The sequence below is a fragment of the Hydra vulgaris genome, chromosome 06 (genome assembly GCF_038396675.1).
Source record: "Hydra vulgaris chromosome 06, alternate assembly HydraT2T_AEP".
NCBI classification, from domain to species: domain Eukaryota; kingdom Metazoa; phylum Cnidaria; class Hydrozoa; order Anthoathecata; family Hydridae; genus Hydra; species Hydra vulgaris.
Window position 1 is genome coordinate 40,082,015 of NC_088925.1, and position 22,582 is coordinate 40,104,596.

A 22,582-nucleotide genomic window follows, 5' to 3' on the forward strand; every position below is an offset into this window, starting at 1 on the left:
AACACTATAACAGAGTGCAGTTAATACGCTACACTTTGTATAACCACCTCAAAAAATATTTTCTACATTTCAAGAACAACCTTCTTTTGCACGGTAACATTCTTACTCAACTCGTATACCAAATTTTTGTTCAAAATGGAAGGAAACAAAATAACTACAACCATCGAAAATATTTCTTTTTGTGCATATAACTGCCAAAGTTTTAAATCGAACTTAATTTATATTTCCGAACTCGTCAGATCATTTGATATAATCTTTCTATCGGAAAATTGACTTTTAAATATTGAATTTTTTTGCTAAAAAGCATAGTATTGCTGACGCATAAAGTATTTTTTTATGCGGCGGAAAAAAAAAAGCACATGAAAGAACATTTGGAGAAAACGTATTTATTGTTAAAAAAGATGTTTTATTGTCTACTCCAATAATTTATAAAGGTGATATTATTCTCACTATTAAAGGTAAGCAAAGGTGTCAAAATCTAGTCTTTATCGGTATTTATCTTACATCATGTCGAAATAACGAGGAATCCCTCGCTATTTCGTCATGATGTAATTACGTCAGTCATAAAAAACTACGAAGATGTAAGTGAATGTATTATTGCTGGAGTTTTTCAATCATATCCCAAAACAGTTTACGATTATGAGAATTGTAATAATAAAACACACAACAAATTCTCTAATTATCTGACAAATGTCATTAAATCAAATAAGCTCTCTTTAATCGATATAATCAGTGGCGCTGGTCCAACATTCGCCTATCGAAATAAAACTCTCTCTAACTAATCGTATATCAATCACATCGCAGCTCTAAAAGAGTCATCCTTATCTTTTATAAACACCAAAGTTATTCGCCCTTCTCCATTTAATTTTAGTAATCACTTACCAATCGTTACAAGTTTTGTCGTTACACATACTAATCTATCAACCGTAATAAGTAGCATAATGCATAAATATATTCACATACCAAAATATGCATGGAATAACTAAAACTTCACTCACTTCACAAACAAAAACTTCACTTGTATAATTATAACCTCTCCATAGCTTTTAATAACTACACCTTCAATGAAGAAAAAATTAAACAAGAGTTAAAACAAACATGCGAAAGAATCATAAATGCTGCTCTATTAGCAGTTAAGCAGTGCTTTGAACAACGCGAAATCTGTAAATACTCCAAATCGTTGTGGAAAACGGACCTTAAAAAAATGAAAAGAAAATCATTCACTTAACTAATTACAATAAAACACAAGAATGCATTGAACACAATAGATACATCCTTGCACGTAAAAACTTTCGTAAAGCGGTTAATGCAGCTTATAACAAAAAGATCCACGAAAAAGCTATAGATTGAAAGTCTTCGAACTACAAATCCTCAGAAGTTCTGGGATAACATTCGTAAATTCAAAACTGAAAAAATAGTTCGATTATTTACAATTAATAAATCGCAAAACATAAAAAATATTGTTAAAAAATTTAGAAATCATATTTAAACTCTATTCAATACGCCTTTTATTACAAATAATAGCCATATTCCTCCTCATATTCCATCTCTAAGTAACAAGCCTAGTTCACTAGTTGTATCAGCTAATATTATAAATTTCATCAGACAATTAAATAGTAATAAGTCCCCAGATAGTTGTGGGGTAAGTGGTGAGCACCTTAAAAACTCTTATAATAACAATCTTTTTTTGTGGTTCGCTAAATTCTATAATAGTGTTCTAACAAATGAAAGGTACCAAACAGTCTATCAACTTCAACAATTATTCCACTTGTTAAGTCATATAAAAAATCACTTAATAATCCAGATAATTACCGAGAAATTAGTATTTTACCAATCTTTTCTAAACTTCTAGAATATCTAATACTACTTATATGTCCTAGTATAACAGATTGTCATTCCTATCAATTTAGTTTTGAAAAAAACAGCTCTACCCTTTTTTATTGAGCGAAACTGTTAAGCACTATAAAAACAATAACACGCCTTTATATATGTGCAGTTTAAATGCTAATAAAACTTTTGATACTTGTTATTGAGATTTGCTATTTGAGAAGCTCTATTTTCAAAAAAAACTTCCGTTGTCTGTAGTACACACAATATCATCGCTTTATTTTTCTGGTACCGCAAACATATCCTATCAAGAAGTTACCTCAAATCAATTCTGTCAAGGGGTGCGCCAAGGGCCTATTCTATTGCCGCATTTATATAACAATCCCTACAAACTCTGGTCTACAAGAACTGATTAACAGATTTCAAACATACGGAGTAGCAAACTTTATCAAGCTAAACACTGAAAAAACGGAATTTCTGATTTCTGGAAAAAGCAATATTTCCAACGTTATTTAAATTAATGGAGCTTCTATATACCTTCAAAATAAATTAAAACATATGGACTTTCAATGGGATAACGATACTAGCAAAAACAAAGTTGTAACAATCCAAAAAATAAATTTACATGAGCGTAAATCTCAATTTGAATTGGTTGCAACAGCTCTAATCGACAGCGGGATTCGTTACTGTCAGCCATCAACAATAATCCATTTGTAATACCTTCAATTTCGGCACAGTTAAGGTCCAATACCTTAACTGTGCCGAAGCTTATTTATGGTCTTGAGCTATGCAAATATGATATTATTTTCTTGGTAAAATAGATGCTGTTGGAAGAGCAATCTTAAAATCATTTTTCTGTATCTCGAAGTACAGTAAAAATTACCTACATCAGTTTTTAAAATAGAGGATATTTCAACTATTCTGCTTAGGAACAAAGTAAATCTCCTTATCAGGCTGTTGGAAAATCAAACTGAATTTAACTTTTTTCCATTTATCATGCACTGGACGAAGTTTAATCTGATTATCAGTGAATAGCAATTCACTGATAATCAATTAATTACAGGCAATACAGAATAAAAAATTATTTACAACTAAAGTGTTTGAAGCCTGCAACACACTTGGTTTAAACTTCGTCCAGTGCATGATAAATGGAAAAAAATTAAATTCACGCAACATATCGAAGACCTGCAAGCTGATGCTGTGTCAATATTGAAAAAAACGTTCCAGTTTTGGAATTTGAAACAAAAGAGAGATTTTGATGGAGTAGAATGTTCCGAGAAGTCTGATCCAATAATTTGTGGATAACACATCTGCTGGTTATTAGCATCTAATGCTAACAACTGCGAGAGTAATTTATTGCCGGATGATAAAGAGAAAATATATATACCTACTTATGTGCTTTCATGAATTTTAAATGTTGTTGTTTAATTTCGGTTATTGTACTTCTTTTTTTTGCTCCATATTTACTGAACACATGTACGGATATTTACCCCCCATAATATCCTCGTTGGTACCCTAGGTCGCATCTTTAAGCAATTTATTATCACAAACTATCATGCATCTTAATAAATAAATCTTTATGCAATATTTAAATACCTGATAATTTCCTGGTGTACCTCGTTGCGCATACGGTTTGAAAACTTTAGCAAAACTGACTTATGTTCATCTTCATTGCCAGTTTGATCAAATAAACTGGTCTGAAGAAGCAGTTTATATAGTTTTTTTATATACGCTTATATGTATTCATTCTATGAAGATTCAAAGAAAGAGTTAGATTAAAGCGTCTAACGGTAATATTTTGTTTATTAATAATGTTTAACATTTTGTCAATTAATTTAATCGCTAAAGTAAATGTTCATATTAAACGGAATCGCTTTTTCACTGCTTTTCAAAAAGTCATCTTTAAAACGTTAAAAAATATTCACAAAATACGTCAAAGTCGTAAAATACATTTTGCCGCAAAATATTTTATGGGAGTAAAAATCTTTTTATGGGAGTAAAAAATCAATATGAGATTTTCACTCGGTAGTAAAAAAACCTCATACTACACTGGCCTTGATTGTGCAATAGTTTTCTTTCTTAACCTAAAATACAAATACTTGTATTTGTATTTGGAAAACGTAGATTACATTTACTCAAGTGTGTTTTTGGAATTCTAGAATTGTTATTATTAGATAGGCAGACAAATTGATATAGGTAGGTATGTGGATTGAAAAATTTAAATAATTCAATTACTAAATAGTTATACATCATAATTCAACTACTAAATAGTTATACATCAAGAGCTTTAATACATTATATTAATGGTGAAAACATTATCAAAATTGAACAACTCTACAAAAAATTATGAGGTTTTAAGTACCAAATTTTTGATATATAGAATTGTTCAAAAAAAACTGTGGTCAAAATTTAGTTTTTATTTATCTAAAATGTTATCACTTTGTCATTTCATATCTATACATATAACTTGGTCTCAAAAGATAGGTGTAGCATTGGGCTACAAACTTATATTGGTTTTTACCCACCGGGCATATCTTGGAGGATAGAGGGGGTGCCAAACCACCACCTTAACTGTAAAAAAATTGCTATTTTTTTCATAAAAGAACGTTTTTTACGAAATTTGTAATTTTTTTATACAAAGAGTTACCAAAAGTTGATTTCAGACCACAAATAAATATAATAATCTTAAAGTTGCACGATGATGTGGTGGTAATATGTTTAACACATAGAATCAAAAATGTTTCATCCGTATAAATAAATTTATCTTTTTAAAAATGATTGTACTTATAGTATAGAATTTACAAATCATACAATGAAAATTATGTTTTACAAGATTTTACATGTCTTATTGCATTATAGATTGATTTATGGGAATCAATCAATCAATCAATCAATCAATCATATATATTCTGAAAATAAATTTTCACGGCTATTTACAAATAGTATTGAAATACTAATCTCAAGTAAATACCTTAAAAAAATAGTTTATTTATATACAATTAATCTTAGTAATAATAATAATAACAACAATAACAATAACAATAATAACAGTAATAATAATAATCTCAATTGTGCTTTCTCTACGCGTAGTTTGTGCTTTTTCTACGCGATATGTGCTTTCGCTACAGATTTGTGCTTTCTCTACGCTTTTTTTTTGTGCTTTTTCTACGCAATGTTTTTTTTCTACCGTATTGTGCTTTCACTACATTTAACGTTTGTGCTATTTCTACCGCTTTGTGCTTTTACTACAATTTAGTGCTTTCTCTACCTAATATTTACCGTTTTCGCTACCGGCTAAAGGTAATTATTATTTAATTATTTTGAAGAATTCTTAAAAGAAAATCAAAAACCTTTTTTTTATTTGTTACACGTTTTTTATTTTTTTATTTATTTGAATAAGTTTAATCGCTTAAAATAAAAGTTATTTTCTTGGAATTTCAGCAAGATACATGTGTTTGTATATTTATTTAATTGTTATAGATTCAGATGAATTTGGATCAAGATATTCTTAAAAGTTTTGCGTTAATTTTTAATAATATTTTGACTGTTTTATGATGTTTATTGCTATATTATATATATTTTTGTTCGATTGTCCCTATTATAAATAATTTTTTTTTCATGCAACTGCCTTTAATTTAAATAACCCAAACAATCTTCAATAATAAATCTGGAGAAAATCTAACTGTTTCCATTCTACAACATTATTAATGTTTATTGTTAGTATTGCTTATTAATGTTAAGCAATAATAATAATAAATAAAAAATAATATTTATAATGTGTTTCTAATAATATCATAAACACATTATAAATATTATTTTTTGCTTATATTTAGCAGTTGAAGTTTAGTAAGAAAAAGTTTTTAAATTAAACAGTTTATATCATGGACAAAATTGTGAAATCATATGAAAAGGTAAAGTTCCTTAAATATATATATATATATATATATATATATATATATATATATATATATATATATATATATATATATATATATATATATATATATATATATATATATATAATATAAACCAAAAAAAGTTTTTTATATTATATATACAGTTACAGAATATACACATTCCCAATAAAAACTGAATAGTTTTTAGTTTTTCACATTTAAGATTAGTTGAAATAGATATTGATATCTGTATAATATTTAGAGAGGATCTGAAGTTTCAGCCAAACAAAAGTTAGTATATGCTTGCGAAAGAGATGAATCACAGCATTTTAAAAAGTTGTTCATTGATAATAAAATTGGTTTGTTTCATTTTTTATAATATGTTAATTATTTTATAACAAGCATAATATTTAGTATTTTATATTTTATTTTACATTTATGTTTATTTATCATAACTTGTAAATATCTTAAGTGAACAGATAAAAATAATCCTAGTGTTATCTAAAAATATTTTAAAATGTGTTATAACATGTCCTTTAACGTGTTATAACATGTTCTTATAACATGTTATAGCATGTCCTTTAATGTTAAAGGACATATTAGTTTTCTTTTCAAATACTTTACATATATTTTGAGATGTAATATATTAGGTTATGGGATTTTTACCAAAAGAGATTTTGAAGCTAACGAAGTTTTATTAGAATATAAAGGTGAAGTTATATCTCGTGTGGAAGCAAAACTGCGTCACAAAAAGTATTTTATGGAAAAAAAAGGTTGTTTTATTTATGATGTAGATTTTGGCTCTGAAAGAGTGAGGTATGTAATTTTTTTGACAATATAATTTTTTATAATGATAATTGATGATAAATATTGAAAGGTTCCTTATAATAATCTCCTTAATATTTGTGTTAAACTTAATTAAGTTTTATGTGATAAATAATTAAACTATTGCTTTTAATAATTTGAAAAAATAATTTTATTTATTGAAGAAAACTCAAGTTCAAGAAGCTGAATTTTATTAAGTTACATTATGTTTAATAGGCTGTTGAAAAATAACTTTCGTAAACTATTATTATTATGTTTTATTATTAATATTATTGTTATTGGGTGAGAATCTTATCAACATTCGGTGTTTCTATGTCTAAAATTCAAATGATTTTTGATATTATAATTTTATAATGAAATTTAGCATTGATGCCACTTTTTCATTGTCTTTTGGACGTTTTATTAACGATTCAGCTGAAAAGTTTTCAAACTGTAGGCCAAAATGTTGTTTGGTGGAAGGAAAGTATCGCCTTATGTTTTTTTCCAAATGTTTCATTCCTTTGAATACTGAGCTGCGATATGATTATGGAGACAAAATCAATCAAAAATGGAGAGATTCTGTAAATTTTTTGTAGTTTATGCATTTTTTGTTTGTTTTCATAAATAGATTTAGTTTAAGATTATTAATTTTGTTGCTTAAGATTTTCTACATCCTAATCAAAAATTTATCTTATCTAGAGAGACTATTTAAAACCATTAACAGTTAATGACTTGAGAAATTCATTACTTGGAAAGGTTTACTCTAAATACTTTTTGTATTTTAACAACCTAGTTGTTTTCATTTAGTAAATAATTCTTTTAAGAGCGTAAAAGTTAATAAAATTTATTTATTAATTTTTGTTTCATTTCACTTTCAGCCTCTTAAACAACATTTGACAAAGGTGTCAGAGGTTTGTGTATTTGTGCATTTATTATAGATAAATTTTCTATACTTATATATTATTTTTTTTAAACATTTTAAAATAAAATTGCTTTAAAGGTTTTGTTGTGTTCAAGTTCTAATCAGTTAGAGGTATTTTTATTGTCAGCTTTTTCAAATAATTTAAAATTTATTTGAAAACTATTATGAATAAAATTTAAATAAATCATATTTAGCATTTACTTTATATTTTTTCCCTCAAATGCCTAGATATAAATAAAAACTGTTTTTTTTTTGAAAAGAAAAGAGTTGCAAAAAATTTTCTAGATTTATCCAAAAATCTGGGTTTTTTTAAACTTTCAATTTTTCCAGATTTCCAAAAAGTTTTTTTTTCTAGCTTTTTTCAGTCTTATGAAAAATATATTAAATATTTCATAGAAATTAAGAAAGCCATTAGCTTAAAGCTAAATTAAGAAAAAAATAAAGAAAAATAAATTTTGTGTGTGTGTGTATATATACACATACAAAATATGTGTGTATATATAAATATATATACACACATATATGTGTGTATATATATTTCAGTTAGTTAAAATTTTTCAGCTTTCTTTAAAAGTAATTATTCAGAAATTTTTGGGTTTTATTTATAAAAATTTTATAAAAACATAAACTTATTTTTATAAAATATTTCTTTCTTTCAGGATGTAGGTTTGAAAGAAAGTTCTCTTGCAACAAAGTAACCAAATTTAGTCTCACTTATTTTCTAATTTTTTGTTATAGTTTATTACTTTTTTTTTTTAACAAAGCTTGAACTTAATATTGACAGATATCGAAATTTTGGGTGAATATGTCAGACTTGAGTTAAAAAATATTTTATTTTTTGAATTAAGCTATTTTTGTTAATTCTCCTTTACCATTGATTTGCTTTTTCTACTTATTGATCAATTTTATAGTTTAATGAATCAATTGCGTCAGCCCCCGGCTGTGTTATTCAAGGAATCAGAAGAAGTATTGGTATTACATCAGTTGTATTTTTGTTTACAATGTTTTATTCATTTAAATTATATTGCTTGGGATAATTAATTAATCAATGTTAAATAATCAAATTAGTCAATATCTCATATATTTATGTCTAGTCTTGCAAACTAGAATTAGAGTACGAACCAATGGTTTCTTTATCTGACATTCTTCTTGTAAGGTAAAATTTAAAAATTAGTTATTTTTAAAATAGTTGTTCTTCAATTGTTTTCTGTCACTAACTAATTATGAAAGTGACATTCTTTAGACCCACTGAAGAAAAAATTGATGAGGTAGTTTTGATAATTTTATTTTTGTTTAAAAGGATGCAATAAATATAAATTAAAATGCCACACTGATTTTATGTGCAGAGTGAAAAGAAAAACCTAATGATTGATATAAAAGAGATCAAGACAATGAAGCAAAAAAAAGCGAACTCCGATAATGTGATTCAAGAGTAATTTTATTAAGTTCTTTAGCTTGTAACCTTTTTACTGAAAATTATTCTATTAACAAGCTAAATAATTTTTAGATCTTTTAAAATCAGTGTTGAGGAGGTAATTAATTTGAGTTTTTATATTTATATGTTTGTATGTGTGTTTATATATATATATATATATATATATATATATATATATATATATATATATATATATATATATATATATATATATAATTCATTTTAAAATAAGTGTTTGCCAACCATTGGAATAGAAAAAACTACTTTTATGGTGTCTAATGAGAACAATGGAAACCATCATATAGGTTTAGAAGAAAGTCCTCATGGGTCCAAGTAAACCGAAATTAACAATTAATTTTTTAAAGTTTTTTTTTTAATTGTAAATTTCTTTTTTAACTTAAGTTTTAAAATTTATATTATAAAAATGTAGAACTTTTGTGTAAAGTTATTAAAACAGCTTCCTATCTTTTTTAATACTTTTCTTTTCAATACACTTTTTCTAATAAAAGATCAATTTTTTACTTATATGAATCAAATGCATCCCAATGAAAACACTATGAAAAGGGAGGAAACAACAAAAGTATTGGTATGTTATAATTGCTGTATTTTTCTATCAAATATTTTATTCAATAAAATTATATTGCTTGGTAAAATTAATTAATTAAATATATCTTCAATTTTTTTGTCCAGTCTTGCAAAAAAGAATTAAAGTATGATGCTAATATTTCTTTACCTGACACTCTTCTTGAAAGGTAAATTTGAAATAATAAATTTTTTTGAAATAGTTTATTAATTTTCTGATTTTCTAATTAATAATAGTGATATTCTTTAGAGCCTCTAAAGATAGAATTGATGAGGTAATTTTTATAATTTGTGTTTGTAATAATACATAAACACAGTGTTGTCAAAAATATTAGAATCAACAACGTAAAAACCATAAAAAAATGACTTAGTGAAAAATAATTTGTAAATTCTTTATAATTTTTAAATCAAACACTTCATTAATACACAATTTAGTTTAACAAATTTTTCAACATGTTTTAGTGTTGTTGTTTTTTAAATTTTAGACACATTTTTTAAATTTTAGGGTCATAAACATTTTTATTTTCCAAATATTAATTAAAGCAAAATCAATGAGATTTTGCAAGTTTGTTAATGCCGTGAAGCTCTCTGAATATTAACTATTTTTAAACTTTAGATTGAATTCAAATCTGATGAACTTCAAGGCCACAGAAGATTGAAAATTTTTTATCAGGGTTATTGTTAAGTAGATCATATGACAAATGTTCTGGATAACTAATGTAGCAAACAGTTTAAATTAGGAACTCTATTTTTTAAAGGTCTAGGTTGCATATAAGAAAAAATAAGTAAAATTGAGTAAAATTGTTGTTGCACAGAAGAATGAATGCGATAAAATAATGTGATTCAACTTGGTTTGCTCCAAACTGGAATTTTAAGGAATGTTAGGCCATAAAAAATTTTAAGGAATGTTAAGCCATAACAAATTCTGTTTGTCTATACTGTGTTCTACTAATGGCAGGCCATATAATATCCTACTAAAGACATTTGTGTTTTTATTTGGCAGTGGCTACTTGCTTGGTCACAAAAATAAACCTGATTGATTAGATAGAACTTTACACAACTGTTAGAAGTATTGATATTATCTTTGTTTTTCTTGCACTAAGCCAATCAAAATAATATGACAGATGCTATTGTGATCAACTTTTAATCTAAAATCTGAGGATTTTAGGGTAAGTTTCAGCTACATAAAGTTTTTTGGATAGTGTAAACTTACTAACTGTAAACTACTATTTTAACAGTCTTAAAATAAAATTGAAGTAAAATTTTATTAAGACTTTGGCTCTAACTTTTGCTTTAATTAAGGCAGTGGCATTGGTCTTGAAGTTGTACTTGTACTATGTATCATAGAATATTTGTCATCTGTTTAAAGTGTCTTAATGGTACTTATCTGCCATCATTTAAAACTTACTAGTAAAGATAAAATATATAAAAATAGCCACCAAATTATTATTTATGTGTATTTTTAAAAATAATTAAAATTATGCAAACTTGCCCTAAATTTAAAAAACTTTTAATAAAATAGTTAATATTTTATGTTTCATTGTACAAATGTAACTAGTAATATAACAAAATTTTTTTTTTTTTTTTATTAGACTTTTAAAAAAAACCTTAACACCCATGCTTTAAACTGAAAATGCAGTAAAATTTTTTAAGGATTCTAATATTTTTCACACCACTGTATATGTATGTATGTATATATATATATATATATATATATATATATATATATATATATATATATATATATATATATATCACTTTTTTAAAATTAGTTTTTACTAAACGAAGGCATTGAAAGAATAAACTATACTGTGTCTACTGAACAAAATAGAAACCTTCCCATAGATCTGGAAAAACGCTCTCATGATTCAAAGTAAACCTAATTAATTATAAATATTTTATTTATTTATTTATAGTTTAAGTTTGTTAATACTTTTTTTTACAATTTAGGATTGTGGAAATTTTGGGTGAAGATTACAGGCTTGAGTTTAACAAGTTGTTATTGTTTTTTATTAATCTTTTTTACAAACATAGATTTTTATGTCTCAATAAATTATCATCTGTAAAAATCTTGTATATATACACATATATATATATATATATATATATATATATATATATATATATATATATATATATATATATATATATATATATATATATATATATATATATATATATATATATATATATATATATATATATATATATATATATTTATTTATTTTTTAGCTTTATGAATCATTTTTATCAGGGCAATAGTAATTCTATGTGCATGAAGGAAACAACAAAAGTATTAAATATGCGTTGTTTTTTTTGTTGTTGTTGTTTTTTTTCGTATCAAATATTTTATTTGGCAATAATTATATTAAATTTTACTTTATAAAATTATTAATTGTAATGGCAAAATTTATGTGCAGACTTGTGAAGCATATTTAAATAATGAACAGAAGATTTATTCACCTGGAACTCTCTGTGAAATGTATGAATGTTAATTTTTGAGATAGTGTCCTTGTAATGTGTTGTTGAACAGCATAATAATAAAAGAAACAAATTTTTTAGATCCTCTGAAGATGAATTATATGAGGTAATTTTTTAACTAATGCGAATATATAATTTAATGAATAAGATTTTGGAACAACAAAGGGATTGGTTAACTAATTTTATAATTTAATGATTTGTATCACCTCAGAATCAGAACTTGGCATTTTTATTTTTTGTTGCTGGTGATATTTTTTTTAATGAGTTATTTCTTGTTATTTCCTTTGGATTAAGTTTGTAAGATTATTAATGTTGGGGTTCCTTCAAAGTTTGTATGCTTAAAAAAATTATAGTTGCCTAATTGTTTTTAAAGTTTCCTATGCTTTATTTATCTTTGTTTTCATATAACTGAAATAAATTGTAAAATTTTCAATAATTTGATTTATTTTGAGCAGACTGGTAAGATAGTGGTGATGACTAATAAAGTGGAAAAGCTAGAAAGTAAAAAAAAAGAAACTCCGCTTGAAAAGTAATTTTATTTTTTTATAAAATTTAAACATTCACTTTTTTAGACGGTTTTTAGAACTTTTGAGGAGGTAATTAGTTTTAATTTTGTTAATTATACTTTTTTTTTAATAATCTACAATTGATCTAACTATGTTGCATGATATAAATGACAGAACAAAACATTGTTTATAAAACAAACCAATTGATTAACAGGCTTTAAAATTTACTCAAAAAATTTCAACTCACTTTTAAAATAATTTTTAAAAGCAGCACATATGTATTGATTTAATATGATAAAATTAGCTAATCTTTTTATTTAAATAATCCATAACTTCCTTTAATGAGAAACTTTTATTATTTTGTTTTGACTTATATTATATTCCAGTGTTTTGGTACCTTTACTAGTGGTGTTTAAGAAATTTCCGATGAAAAACAAAAAAAAGAGTTATTTTGAAAGAAACCTTTAAATTGTGCTTGTATCATATAGAAAAGTCTGAATTGTGACCTTTATTATAGAATTACTTGAAAATGTGCAGAAATATTTTTGACTAAAGATTTTGAGACTTTTTACAGGAAGAGTCATAAGAAATAAAGATTTTATTTCAAAAAGTTTTGTAAATTAAAATATTTATATAAGTAAATATTAATTATATTATAGGAATCAATTAAGTTTTTAAAATTTAACCTCTACCAAATAATAGTTTAATATTTTTGTTATTTCAGCCTCTTTAAACATAAAACATATAGATGTCCTGTTGATGGTTGTTTTAAAGAAGTTGTCAATTTGTCAAGACATTTACAAAGCAAACGCTTAAACCACTTTTGGAGTAAAGAAAGTGCACAGAAAGCTCTTACCTACTTCAATCATCGTAAAAGATCTTCTGATATACAAATCCTTTTTCAGTGTCCTTACCAAAATTGCATGGCTGCAGTTAAAAGAATGGATAACCATCTTAAAAGGGTTCACAATTTTAAATCTAGTGATCCATTTTACAAAAAGTTATTGAACAGTGCAAGCAAAATTAATATTAATAATATGCCACCAAATGTCATTTCCTCTCCAAAACAGTTGTTTAAAAAAAATTCTTTAACTGAAAGCAAAAGTGCATCTACTTGTTCTAGCAATGATATTAGTATGCCCTTATTGCATCATGCAGACAGTAATATAAATTTTGGTCATATCATTAGTGATATAAATTCCTTGCCTAATGAAAATAAAAGTATAGTTTTGGAAAAAAAATCTCTTCTTACTGATATTATTTCTAGCAGTGAAGTAAGTTTAAATCTTTCATCTACACCTTATATTGCTAATATTCCTTCTACTATAGCTTCAGAGTCAGATTTAAGCACTTCAGGTTCTGATGATGACAGTGATGAATTATATATACCTGAAGACAATTTCATATTGCAACTTGATGCTAATATTGAAATATTGTTAAACAATTTTAAAAACTTTTTAGTCGGACCTGATAACAAACGAGTATCTGAATCTGCTTGCAGAACAGTAAGAGATGTCCAGAGGTATTTCCAGTTAGTTAGCACTGCACATTTTAACAATGCTTCTAACCTTTTCACTATTGAAACTATACGGGACATCTATATTCCAAAACTTGAATCCAAACTTTTGAAACCTGGCTCAATAAAAAAATATTTGTTTTCTTTGCTAGATTTTTCTAATTTTTTACTATCAGAAAAAGAATCTTTAAAAATTTCTCAATGTAGTAAAGCAGATTTATATGATATAAAATTAAAGTTAAATACATGGATAAAAACATATAATCGCGAAAACAAAAAGCAACATTTTCATCGTCAAGAAAGGGACTACCAATCAATTATTACACCATCACAGATTTCATCATACTTTGAGTCTAACATTGCTAAGGAAGCTTTGAAGCTTTTTAATTATTTTATTCTTAATAAAAGACCTGTAACTCTGACAGAGTACACTATCATGAGAGACCATTTGATACTTGTGATTTTACTTGGCACAGCTCATCGCTCTGGTGTCTGTGCCAATATCACAGTAGATGAATTTTCGATGTCTGAAAAGAATGCAGACGGAATGTTTCTTATTCCTGTTGCTAATCATAAAACATTTAGCACCTATGGTCATATGTATGTTGTTCTCCAACCAGAAAAGTTTCAATGGTTAGATGTTTTTGTAAATAAAGTTCGTTCACAGCTAAGTACCACATATAGAAATATTTTTTTATCGTGGTCTGGTCATCGCATGAAGTCTGGTGCCATAAGTGAACGACTTGGTTCACTGTGGAAAAATGCTGGGATTTACCACAAAAGCTCAGGAAAACGAAATGTTTGTGCTACACTTCTGCGTAAGTCTGTGGCTACCGGTATACGGGAACAAAATATCGGAAATAAAGATGAGATTGCTGGTAGTATGGGGCATTCGTCTTTAACAGCAGAAACAAATTACACTTGTCGTAAAAATCGTAATACAGCTGTGAAATCCAGTAAGTCTATAAGCGCTTATTTTCAACATGATTTTATGGATTCAAAAAATTCAAATTCAAATACATTAGATAAAAAAATAGAAATAGAGGGTAGTATGACTCCCACCAATAGGAAAAAATGGTCATTGCAAGAAGAAAACATTTTGAAAAATACTTTTCATGCAACTCCAACAATGAGTGAGATAATGGATGTACTGCCATCAATTGGAATTAATGCTACTCCAAAAAAGATGTATGATAAACTAAGAAGCATGTTTGAACCTGCAGTAAAAGTATAAATTTTGTAATTTTTCAAAGTAATAATATTATTTATTGTATATATAATTTATTATATATGTAACTTTTCCAACTTTTAAACTGATTTCACTCAATTTATAAGTTAAATACCCAATTTTATTTTGTTTTTAATTGAATTTATCAGTTTAATACAATATATTAATTGAATTTATGTTTTTTTTAATGCATTTAGACCAATGTTACACCAAAAAGGCAAAAAATGTTCACTAAAGAACACATATTAGTTCTACATTCAAATGGTGGTGAACTTATTTCTGGTGGCCCATTGACTCAAGAAAGAATTGTAAATGTTTTACAAAATTCTTTGTTATTAGAAAAGTATAGTTGGCAGCAGTTGAGAACGCGGATTCTTTATGAAAGAAAAAAACGCCTAATTAAAGTAACTTTTAAATTATAATATTTATTTGCATAATTTACTTAATGTTTTTGTATAGGAGACCCAGGCTAAAAATAATATTAGATTTTTGAATGTACTATTTCTAGGTCAAAATTTAATTTTTTTAAAATTAGTTGCTCAAGGTCATAAATTATCCTATTGATTAAAAGACAAATTACATGAACACAAGTTTCACTAAGGAGTGTTTAAAGTCTATGGGTTACTCTTAACCTCCCTACCACTTTTTGCTCTTGTAATTTATGCTCATGTAATCTTAAATTTATATTTTAGTTTCTCATTTTGATTAAAACTTAATTTCTACATGTATTTTTTTACTCACAAATAATAATAAATTTTTTAGTTGGAGACAAATGATGGAAATTGTCAATGAATATGAAAATGATTTCATTCCAAGAAGTTCTTAAAACACTTTTCTAGTCATAATATTTGTTATTTGTTATTTTTGTTAGTTATGTTTTAACATTTAAATATTTTTTTTATTTGTTTCATTTTATTAGATCATATAGCTGATTTTTGTATCTATGATCTATGATTTTTATTTTAAGCCATTTGAAGTTTGTTTTTGTTGACCTGTTTTTTGGAAAATTTATAATTATTTACCTTATAGTTTTAAAGTATGGCTAATTTATCTTAAAGATAAATTATAACTTACCCAGATTTTTTGGTGGGGAATTTTATTTGTCGAAGTTTTAACTATTTACTAAATTTATTTGTTATTTACTTGATTTTGGTGTTATTTTCCTAAAGTTGGTGTTGTTTACCTGTTTTTTGTTATTGTCCTGACTTTTTTTAATGGCTTCATTTTTTACGTTAGTTGATTTTTTTATTATTAACTGATTTTTTTTTTTTTTTTTAACCCGGTTATTTGTCTGATTTTTAACTTTGGGTTTTCTGGTATTTATCTGATTTTTTTGTTATTTAACTGATATTTTATTTGATTTTTTTCGTTATTTTGCAGCAGATTTTTTTGGTATTTACCCGATTTTTTTTCTGTTTTTAACCTGGTTATTTGTCTGATTTTTTACTTTGGGTTTTCTGGTATTTATCTGATTTTTTTGTTATTGAACTGATTTTTTATTTGATTTCTTTTGTTGTTTCAGCGGATATTTTTGTTATTTACCTGATTTTTTTTCTGTTTTTAACCTGGTTATTTGTCTGATTTTTTACTTTGGGTTTTCTGGTATTTATCTGATTTTTTTGTTATTTAACTGATTTTTTATTTGATTTCTTTTGTTGTTTCAGCGGATATTTTTGTTATTTACCTGATTTTTTTTCTGTTTTTAACCTGGTTATTTGTCTGATTTTTTTACTTTGGGTTTTCTGGTATTTATCTGATTTTTTTGTTATTTAACTGATTTTTTATTTGATTTCTTTTGTTGTTTCAGCGGATATTTTTGTTATTTACCTGATTTTTTTTCTGTTTTTAACCTGGTTATTTGTCTGATTTTTTACTTTGGGTTTTCTGGTATTTATCTGATTTTTTTGTTATTTAATTGATTTTTTATTTGATTTCTTTTGTTGTTTCAGCGGATATTTTTGTTATTTACCTGATTTTTTTTCTGTTTTTAACCTGGTTATTTGTCTGATTTTTTACTTTGGGTTTTCTGTTATTTATCTGATTTTTTTGTTATTTAACTGATTTTTTATTTGATTTCTTTTGTTGTTTCAGCGGATATTTTTGTTATTTACCTGATTTTTTTTCTGTTTTTAACCTGGTTATTTGTCTGATTTTTTACTTTGGGTTTTCTGGTATTTATCTGATTTTTTTGTTATTTAACTGATTTTTTATTTGATTTCTTTTGTTGTTTCAGCGGATTTTTTTGTTATTTACCTGATTTTTTTTCTGTTTTTAACCTGGTTGTTTGTCTGATTTTTTACTTTGGGTTTTCTGTTATTTATCTGATTTTTTTGTTATTTAACTGATTTTTTATTTGATTTCTTTCGTTATTTTGCAGCAGATTTTTTTGTTATTTACCTGATTTTTTTCTGTTTTTAACCTGGTTGTTTGTCTGATTTTTTACCTGGGGTTTTTTTAGTATTTATCTGATAACTTTCGTTATTTAAACTGATTTTTTTGCAATCTACTTAATTTTTTTTATTATTTAGCATGTTTTATTTTTTACTTTGTTTAACAGATTTTTTCTTTGTTTAACAGATTTTTTTGTTATTATTATAATTAACCTTATATTTTTATTTAATTTTATTTACATGGTTTTTTTCGATAATTAATAGGTTTTTTGCTATTTATCTGATTTTTTTAATTTTTTTTATTGTTTAACAGAGTTTTTTGTTATTTAACTGATTTTTTTTTCGTTATTTAACTGGTTTTATTTGTTATTTAACTGATTTTTTTTGTTATTTACCTGGGTTTTTTGTTGGTATATACCGGGGTTTTTTTTTCTCGTTATTTACCTGATTTTTTTATTTAATTTTTTCATTTGACTTTTTTCGCTATTTACCGGCTTTTTTGTTATTTGCTTGATTTTTTGTTGTTGCTATTTACCTGATTTAAAAAAAAATATTATTTATCAAAGGCTATCAATTTAAACTTCATTAATGGCTTGTGTCGTGGTCATAAGAACCAATACTAGCACAAAGTTGTGAAAAAACTTCTCAAGAGACGTAATTTTGTATTGAATGGAGTAGCTAATATTGGAATGAGCTTATAGAATATATAGTAACGATCTTTCGAAAAGTCAGAATTAGTCAGTGGACACTTTCATATATATATATATATATATATATATATATATATATATATATATATATATATATATATATATATATATATATATATATATATATATATATATATATATTTATGTATTTGTGTTTTTTTTATGTATTTGTATTTGCATATGTTTTTATGCATGTGCGAATGTATTTATGTATGTATGTGTTGTGTTCTGACCAGGGGAGGATCCAGCATATTTTTGTCTTTTTGTCGAGATATCTACCTTCCAGACATGGAACTAACTCCTAACATTTATATGTATATACTTGCGTAAAATAAAGATGCTTTGCAAAAAATTGCGGTTATTGGAGCCTGGAAAAAAAAAGGCCACAAATTTTCGCCCCTCTTCTACCCCAAACTTGAAAGCAACAAGTTGATGATATATTTTTTGAGCTATTTTCAACTAAACTTATATTCATCGAGAAATTATAAGTTTCATAGCATAATTTCTCAGCGTTCAAAAATTATGACCCTATAAAATTTGCAACCCCCTCAAATTGAGGGGGTTTAAACTTTATATGGTCTTTATTTGAACGCTATAATATTTTACCATGAAATTTATTGATGAAAATAAGTCAAGTTAAAAATATTAAAAAGAAAACTTCATCAACTTGTTGCTCTCACGTTTTGGGTAGGGGTGCAAATATTTTGTTTTTTTGTTTCCAGGCTCCAATCATGCCATTTTTTGCAAAGCATCCTTATTTGACATAAGTAAACACATAAATGTTTGGAGTTTGCTCCATGTCAAGAAATTAGCTGTAAATCTCAAAGACAAAAATATGCTGGATCCGCCCTGGTTCTGACTGGGTTTGATTATTTTGTATATATTACTAGTTGAAACAATAAAATTGATCTGACCTAAGGTTTATTTTCTGCTTATTTCTAATTTCGTAAATAATAGTTTTTTTATACGCATTTGTGTGTAACTTTACTGCAAAAAACAGTGCAAACAGATTTTGTAATTATTCAAAAAGAAAAGTTGTAAAAATCAGCTGGCATATCAGTTTAAGCTTGCTCATAACTAAAAATATTACCCAAAGTTTCGTTACTTTTACATTACATAACAAAACCTAAAAGAAAATTTTAAAAATATGTAAAAAAAAAAGTTGCAATGTCAATCAATTTTGAACAAAATAGAAAAAAATTTAACTTGAAAACCGCTAAAAGTTAGAGTTTATATTTGATAAACGTTTTATGCCAATAAAATGAATGGCATGCCCTTTAATGACTGATATGCTTCTAGTAAAACTTGCAGTTTTTTGATTTTTTGGCAAAGACAGGAAAGCTTGGAGAATCGGTTTAGAAGGGTATATTTGATACTAGCATGCAATAATATTGTATGCTAATAACATAGTAATTGTTACTTTTGTTGTTACAGAATTCCCTGCTTACATATTTACATATGCACCTTATTTTGGGCGCCCTTTTATATTAGCATTGTATTTTTTTTTTTTTATTAAAGTATTATTAAAAAAATATTTTAAAACCTTTCAGAAGTTTAGAAAGCAGAAAATCAATTTTACAAAAAGTTTTAAAACCTTTCAGAAATTTAGAAAGCAGAAAATCAATTTTACAAAAAGTTCTATTATTCATGAAGTTAAATTATTCTATTATTCAAAAATTCTATTATTCTTCTAAATCCCTGGATGACCAAGGGTCTAATAAAATCATCTAAAAAAAAACAAAAACTATATGTTTATAAGGCATAAAACATATAAAAATGAAATAAACTACAAAAAATATAAAAACTTATTTGAAAAAACAAAAAAACATTCTAAAATAATTTATTATGCAAAGTTGCTAGAAAAAACCAACGGCGACACTAAAAAAACGTGGAATATAATTAAACAAGTAATTGGTAAAAATAAATGTGTAACAAATAATCTCCCCCAAAAGCTTTTAATTGACGGGGAAATGACTTACGATAAAAAAAAAATAGCTGAAAAACTTAACTCATTTTTTCTTGAAGTAGGGCCAAACTTGGCGAGTAAAATTCCACCAAGTACCATAGAGTTTGAATCTTATATCAAACCGTGTAATACTATTATGGAAGAATCTAATTTAAATCTAAGCAAGTTAAGAAATGCTTTTAATAGTCTTAAAAGTAATAAAAGTGCCGGCATTGACAAAATTAGTGTAAATGTTGTTAAATCAGTTTACGATATCATTGAACCGTCATTATTTCATATTTTTAACCTTTCATTAAAACTAGGTGTTGTGCCAAAAAAACTTAAAGTTGCCGTAATCACTCCAATTTTTAAATCTGGTGACGAAACTAATATTTCCAACTACAGACCAATTTCCGTCTTACCTTGCTTCTCAAAATTATTGGAAAGAATTATGTATAACAGACTTTATAACTATTTGATGTCAAACAGTTTGCTGTACAGTAAACAATTTGGGTTTAAAAAAGATAATTCAACTAACCAAGCGGTAATTGAACTGATTGATCATGTAACAAATGCATTCAATAATGACTATTATGCCCCAAGGTTCAATCTTAGGACCATTATTATTTTTATTGTATATAAATGATTTGTACTTAGCATCAAATATTTTAAATGTTATATTGTTTGCAGACAACTGCAATCTTTTTTATTCCGACAAAAACATAAAAGTTCTCTTTAATATATTTAATGAAGAACTATTAAAAATAAACGAGTGGTTTACAAGTAATAGGCTTTCGTTAAATGTAGAAAAAACTAAATTTATCTTATTTTCCAAACCTAGTAAAGGTGATGATGTTCCTCTAAAATTACCTAATCTTATAATCAATAAAATATTTATTAAAAGGGAACCAATCGTTAATTTTTTAGGAGTAATACTAGATGAAAATTTGTCATGGAAACCACATATAAAATACATAGAAAATAAAATCTCAATAAATATTTCCATATTATATAAAACTAAACCATATCTTAACACTGCTTCCTTAAAAAAAATATACTTTTCATTTATCCATAGTTTTATCTCGTACTGTAATATTGTATGGGGTAGTACTAATTATAGTAAATTAAAAAAACTTTATAGTAAGCAAAAACACGCATGCAGGATTGTATTTGGTGCACACAGAACTTTTCATTGCGAACCTCTTTTAAGGAAGCTTGGTGCCCTAAGTATCTATAAACTTAATATACACCAAGTTCTACAATTCATGTTTAAAATAAAACGTGGGCTTTCTCCTATTGTGTTTCAGTCTTACTTTAGTGAAATCTCGCACAAGTATCCTACTAAATTTTCAATTAACAACTTCATTGTACCAAAAACTAATTTAAAACTAGGTTCTTACCAAATTCAATATCGTGGACCGTTTCTGTGGAAACATTTTTTTAAATTTATTACAAAAAAAAATAATATTCAAAACATCTCTTTGGAACAATTCAGGAAAAAATCTAAGAGTCTCTTATTGCAAAATGACCTTGATTTAAAATATCTCTTTTAAAATAAATAATATAAATTATCTAAAAAATAGTTATTGACACTACTTCTCTTTTGTTGCTGTTTTATTTATATTTAACTTTTGTTAATTTTTGATATATTGCATTATATTTCAACACTTATATTTATATTGTAACTAACGTGTAAAATGGTTATTATGTACTTTGCTACTTTTCTTTTTTTATATATAAGCTGACGATTTTTTTTTCAATGTAAATGGGGCTCGATGATAAGACAGTTTATGTCTTCTGCTTGCTCCAGCTCTCTTATTTATTAACACGATTTATTTCATTGTAAATTTTAATATACGGCAAATATATATTAAAAAAAAAAAAAAAAAAAAAAAAAGTAACTTGTTTTAACATAATGGCATTTATTTGCTATCTTTAATTTTATCTTTTTTTAGAAAATTTTCTGTTCTAATTAATTATGTATTTTTGATCCTTAAAAAATGAGAACTTTGCCGTACATCAATCTCTAAGTAGGGACTTATAACTCTAATTACCAGTAGTTCTTTCATAAAAATGAAATTCAGCTGAGTGCACTCTTAACTCTAAGAATCTAACACTCTTAACTTTAGTGAAAAAAAGCGTTTTTTGGATTTCTTGACCATAAAATATTGATGAGTACTTCATTAGAACTCTGTGTTTAAAGCGGTGTGCATGTTTGAATATTGCTCAGTTTTTCAAGCTTTTAATGATATTTAGATACAAGTTGATAAACTAATTTTTGACGTGTAATTACTATCGTATCCAAAAAAAATTTCTGTCATTAATATCAGCAATATGACG

At 25.7% G+C, this 22,582-nt stretch overlaps 2 protein-coding genes across 4 annotated transcripts; both read left to right on the plus strand.

The window, feature by feature from the left end:
• The first annotated feature begins 4,989 nt into the window (after positions 1 to 4,989).
• LOC136081849 (uncharacterized) lies at positions 4,990 to 9,228 on the plus strand. 2 transcript variants are annotated; one of them, XM_065800133.1, is made up of 15 exons: positions 4,990 to 5,127; positions 5,661 to 5,738; positions 5,986 to 6,082; positions 6,374 to 6,539; positions 6,913 to 7,108; positions 7,227 to 7,283; positions 7,406 to 7,438; positions 7,528 to 7,560; positions 8,109 to 8,143; positions 8,361 to 8,421; positions 8,544 to 8,605; positions 8,693 to 8,717; positions 8,796 to 8,881; positions 8,957 to 8,981; positions 9,117 to 9,228. In XM_065800133.1, exons 2-15 carry the CDS (start codon positions 5,709 to 5,711, stop codon positions 9,219 to 9,221), a joined length of 1,011 nt encoding a protein of 336 aa, XP_065656205.1. In that variant the 5' UTR covers positions 4,990 to 5,127; positions 5,661 to 5,708; the 3' UTR covers positions 9,222 to 9,228. The 2 variants fall into 2 exon arrangements, with proteins under 2 accessions (XP_065656205.1, XP_065656206.1); XM_065800134.1 differs by lacking the exon at positions 4,990 to 5,127 and having other exon boundaries at positions 5,560 to 5,738; positions 6,374 to 6,476.
• A 108-nt stretch (positions 9,229 to 9,336) lies between these two features.
• LOC136081848 (uncharacterized) lies at positions 9,337 to 19,210 on the plus strand. Of its 2 annotated transcripts, XM_065800131.1 has the most exons (12): positions 9,337 to 9,470; positions 9,575 to 9,636; positions 9,717 to 9,741; positions 11,239 to 11,339; positions 11,417 to 11,461; positions 11,699 to 11,759; positions 11,887 to 11,948; positions 12,029 to 12,053; positions 12,403 to 12,476; positions 13,178 to 15,197; positions 15,395 to 15,601; positions 15,960 to 19,210. In XM_065800131.1, the coding sequence occupies exons 1-12, from the start codon at positions 9,411 to 9,413 to the stop codon at positions 15,987 to 15,989; spliced, it is 2,772 nt and encodes a 923-aa protein (XP_065656203.1). In that variant the 5' UTR covers positions 9,337 to 9,410; the 3' UTR covers positions 15,990 to 19,210. The 2 variants fall into 2 exon arrangements, with proteins under 2 accessions (XP_065656203.1, XP_065656204.1); XM_065800132.1 differs by lacking the exons at positions 9,337 to 9,470; positions 9,575 to 9,636; positions 9,717 to 9,741 and having other exon boundaries at positions 11,253 to 11,339; positions 11,721 to 11,759.
• The last annotated feature ends 3,372 nt before the right edge of the window (positions 19,211 to 22,582 follow it).

What these genes read in the sequence shown, in the direction of transcription:
- LOC136081849 (XM_065800133.1), top strand. Translation starts at nt 5,709, where the DNA reads ATGGACAAAATTGTGAAATCATATGAAAAG. An exon ending in ATCAAAAATGGAGAGATTCT is followed by an intron (nt 7,109 to 7,226) that starts GTAAATTTTTTG and finishes TATCTTATCTAG; the next exon opens with AGAGACTATTTAAAACCATT. An exon ending in GAAATTCATTACTTGGAAAG is followed by an intron (nt 7,284 to 7,405) that starts GTTTACTCTAAA and finishes TTTCACTTTCAG; the next exon opens with CCTCTTAAACAACATTTGAC.
- LOC136081848 (XM_065800131.1), top strand. Translation starts at nt 9,411, where the DNA reads ATGAATCAAATGCATCCCAATGAAAACACTATGAAAAGGGAGGAAACA. An exon ending in CCTGACACTCTTCTTGAAAG is followed by an intron (nt 9,637 to 9,716) that starts GTAAATTTGAAA and finishes GATATTCTTTAG; the next exon opens with AGCCTCTAAAGATAGAATTG. An exon ending in GAAAAAAACGCCTAATTAAA is followed by an intron (nt 15,602 to 15,959) that starts GTAACTTTTAAA and finishes TAAATTTTTTAG; the next exon opens with TTGGAGACAAATGATGGAAA.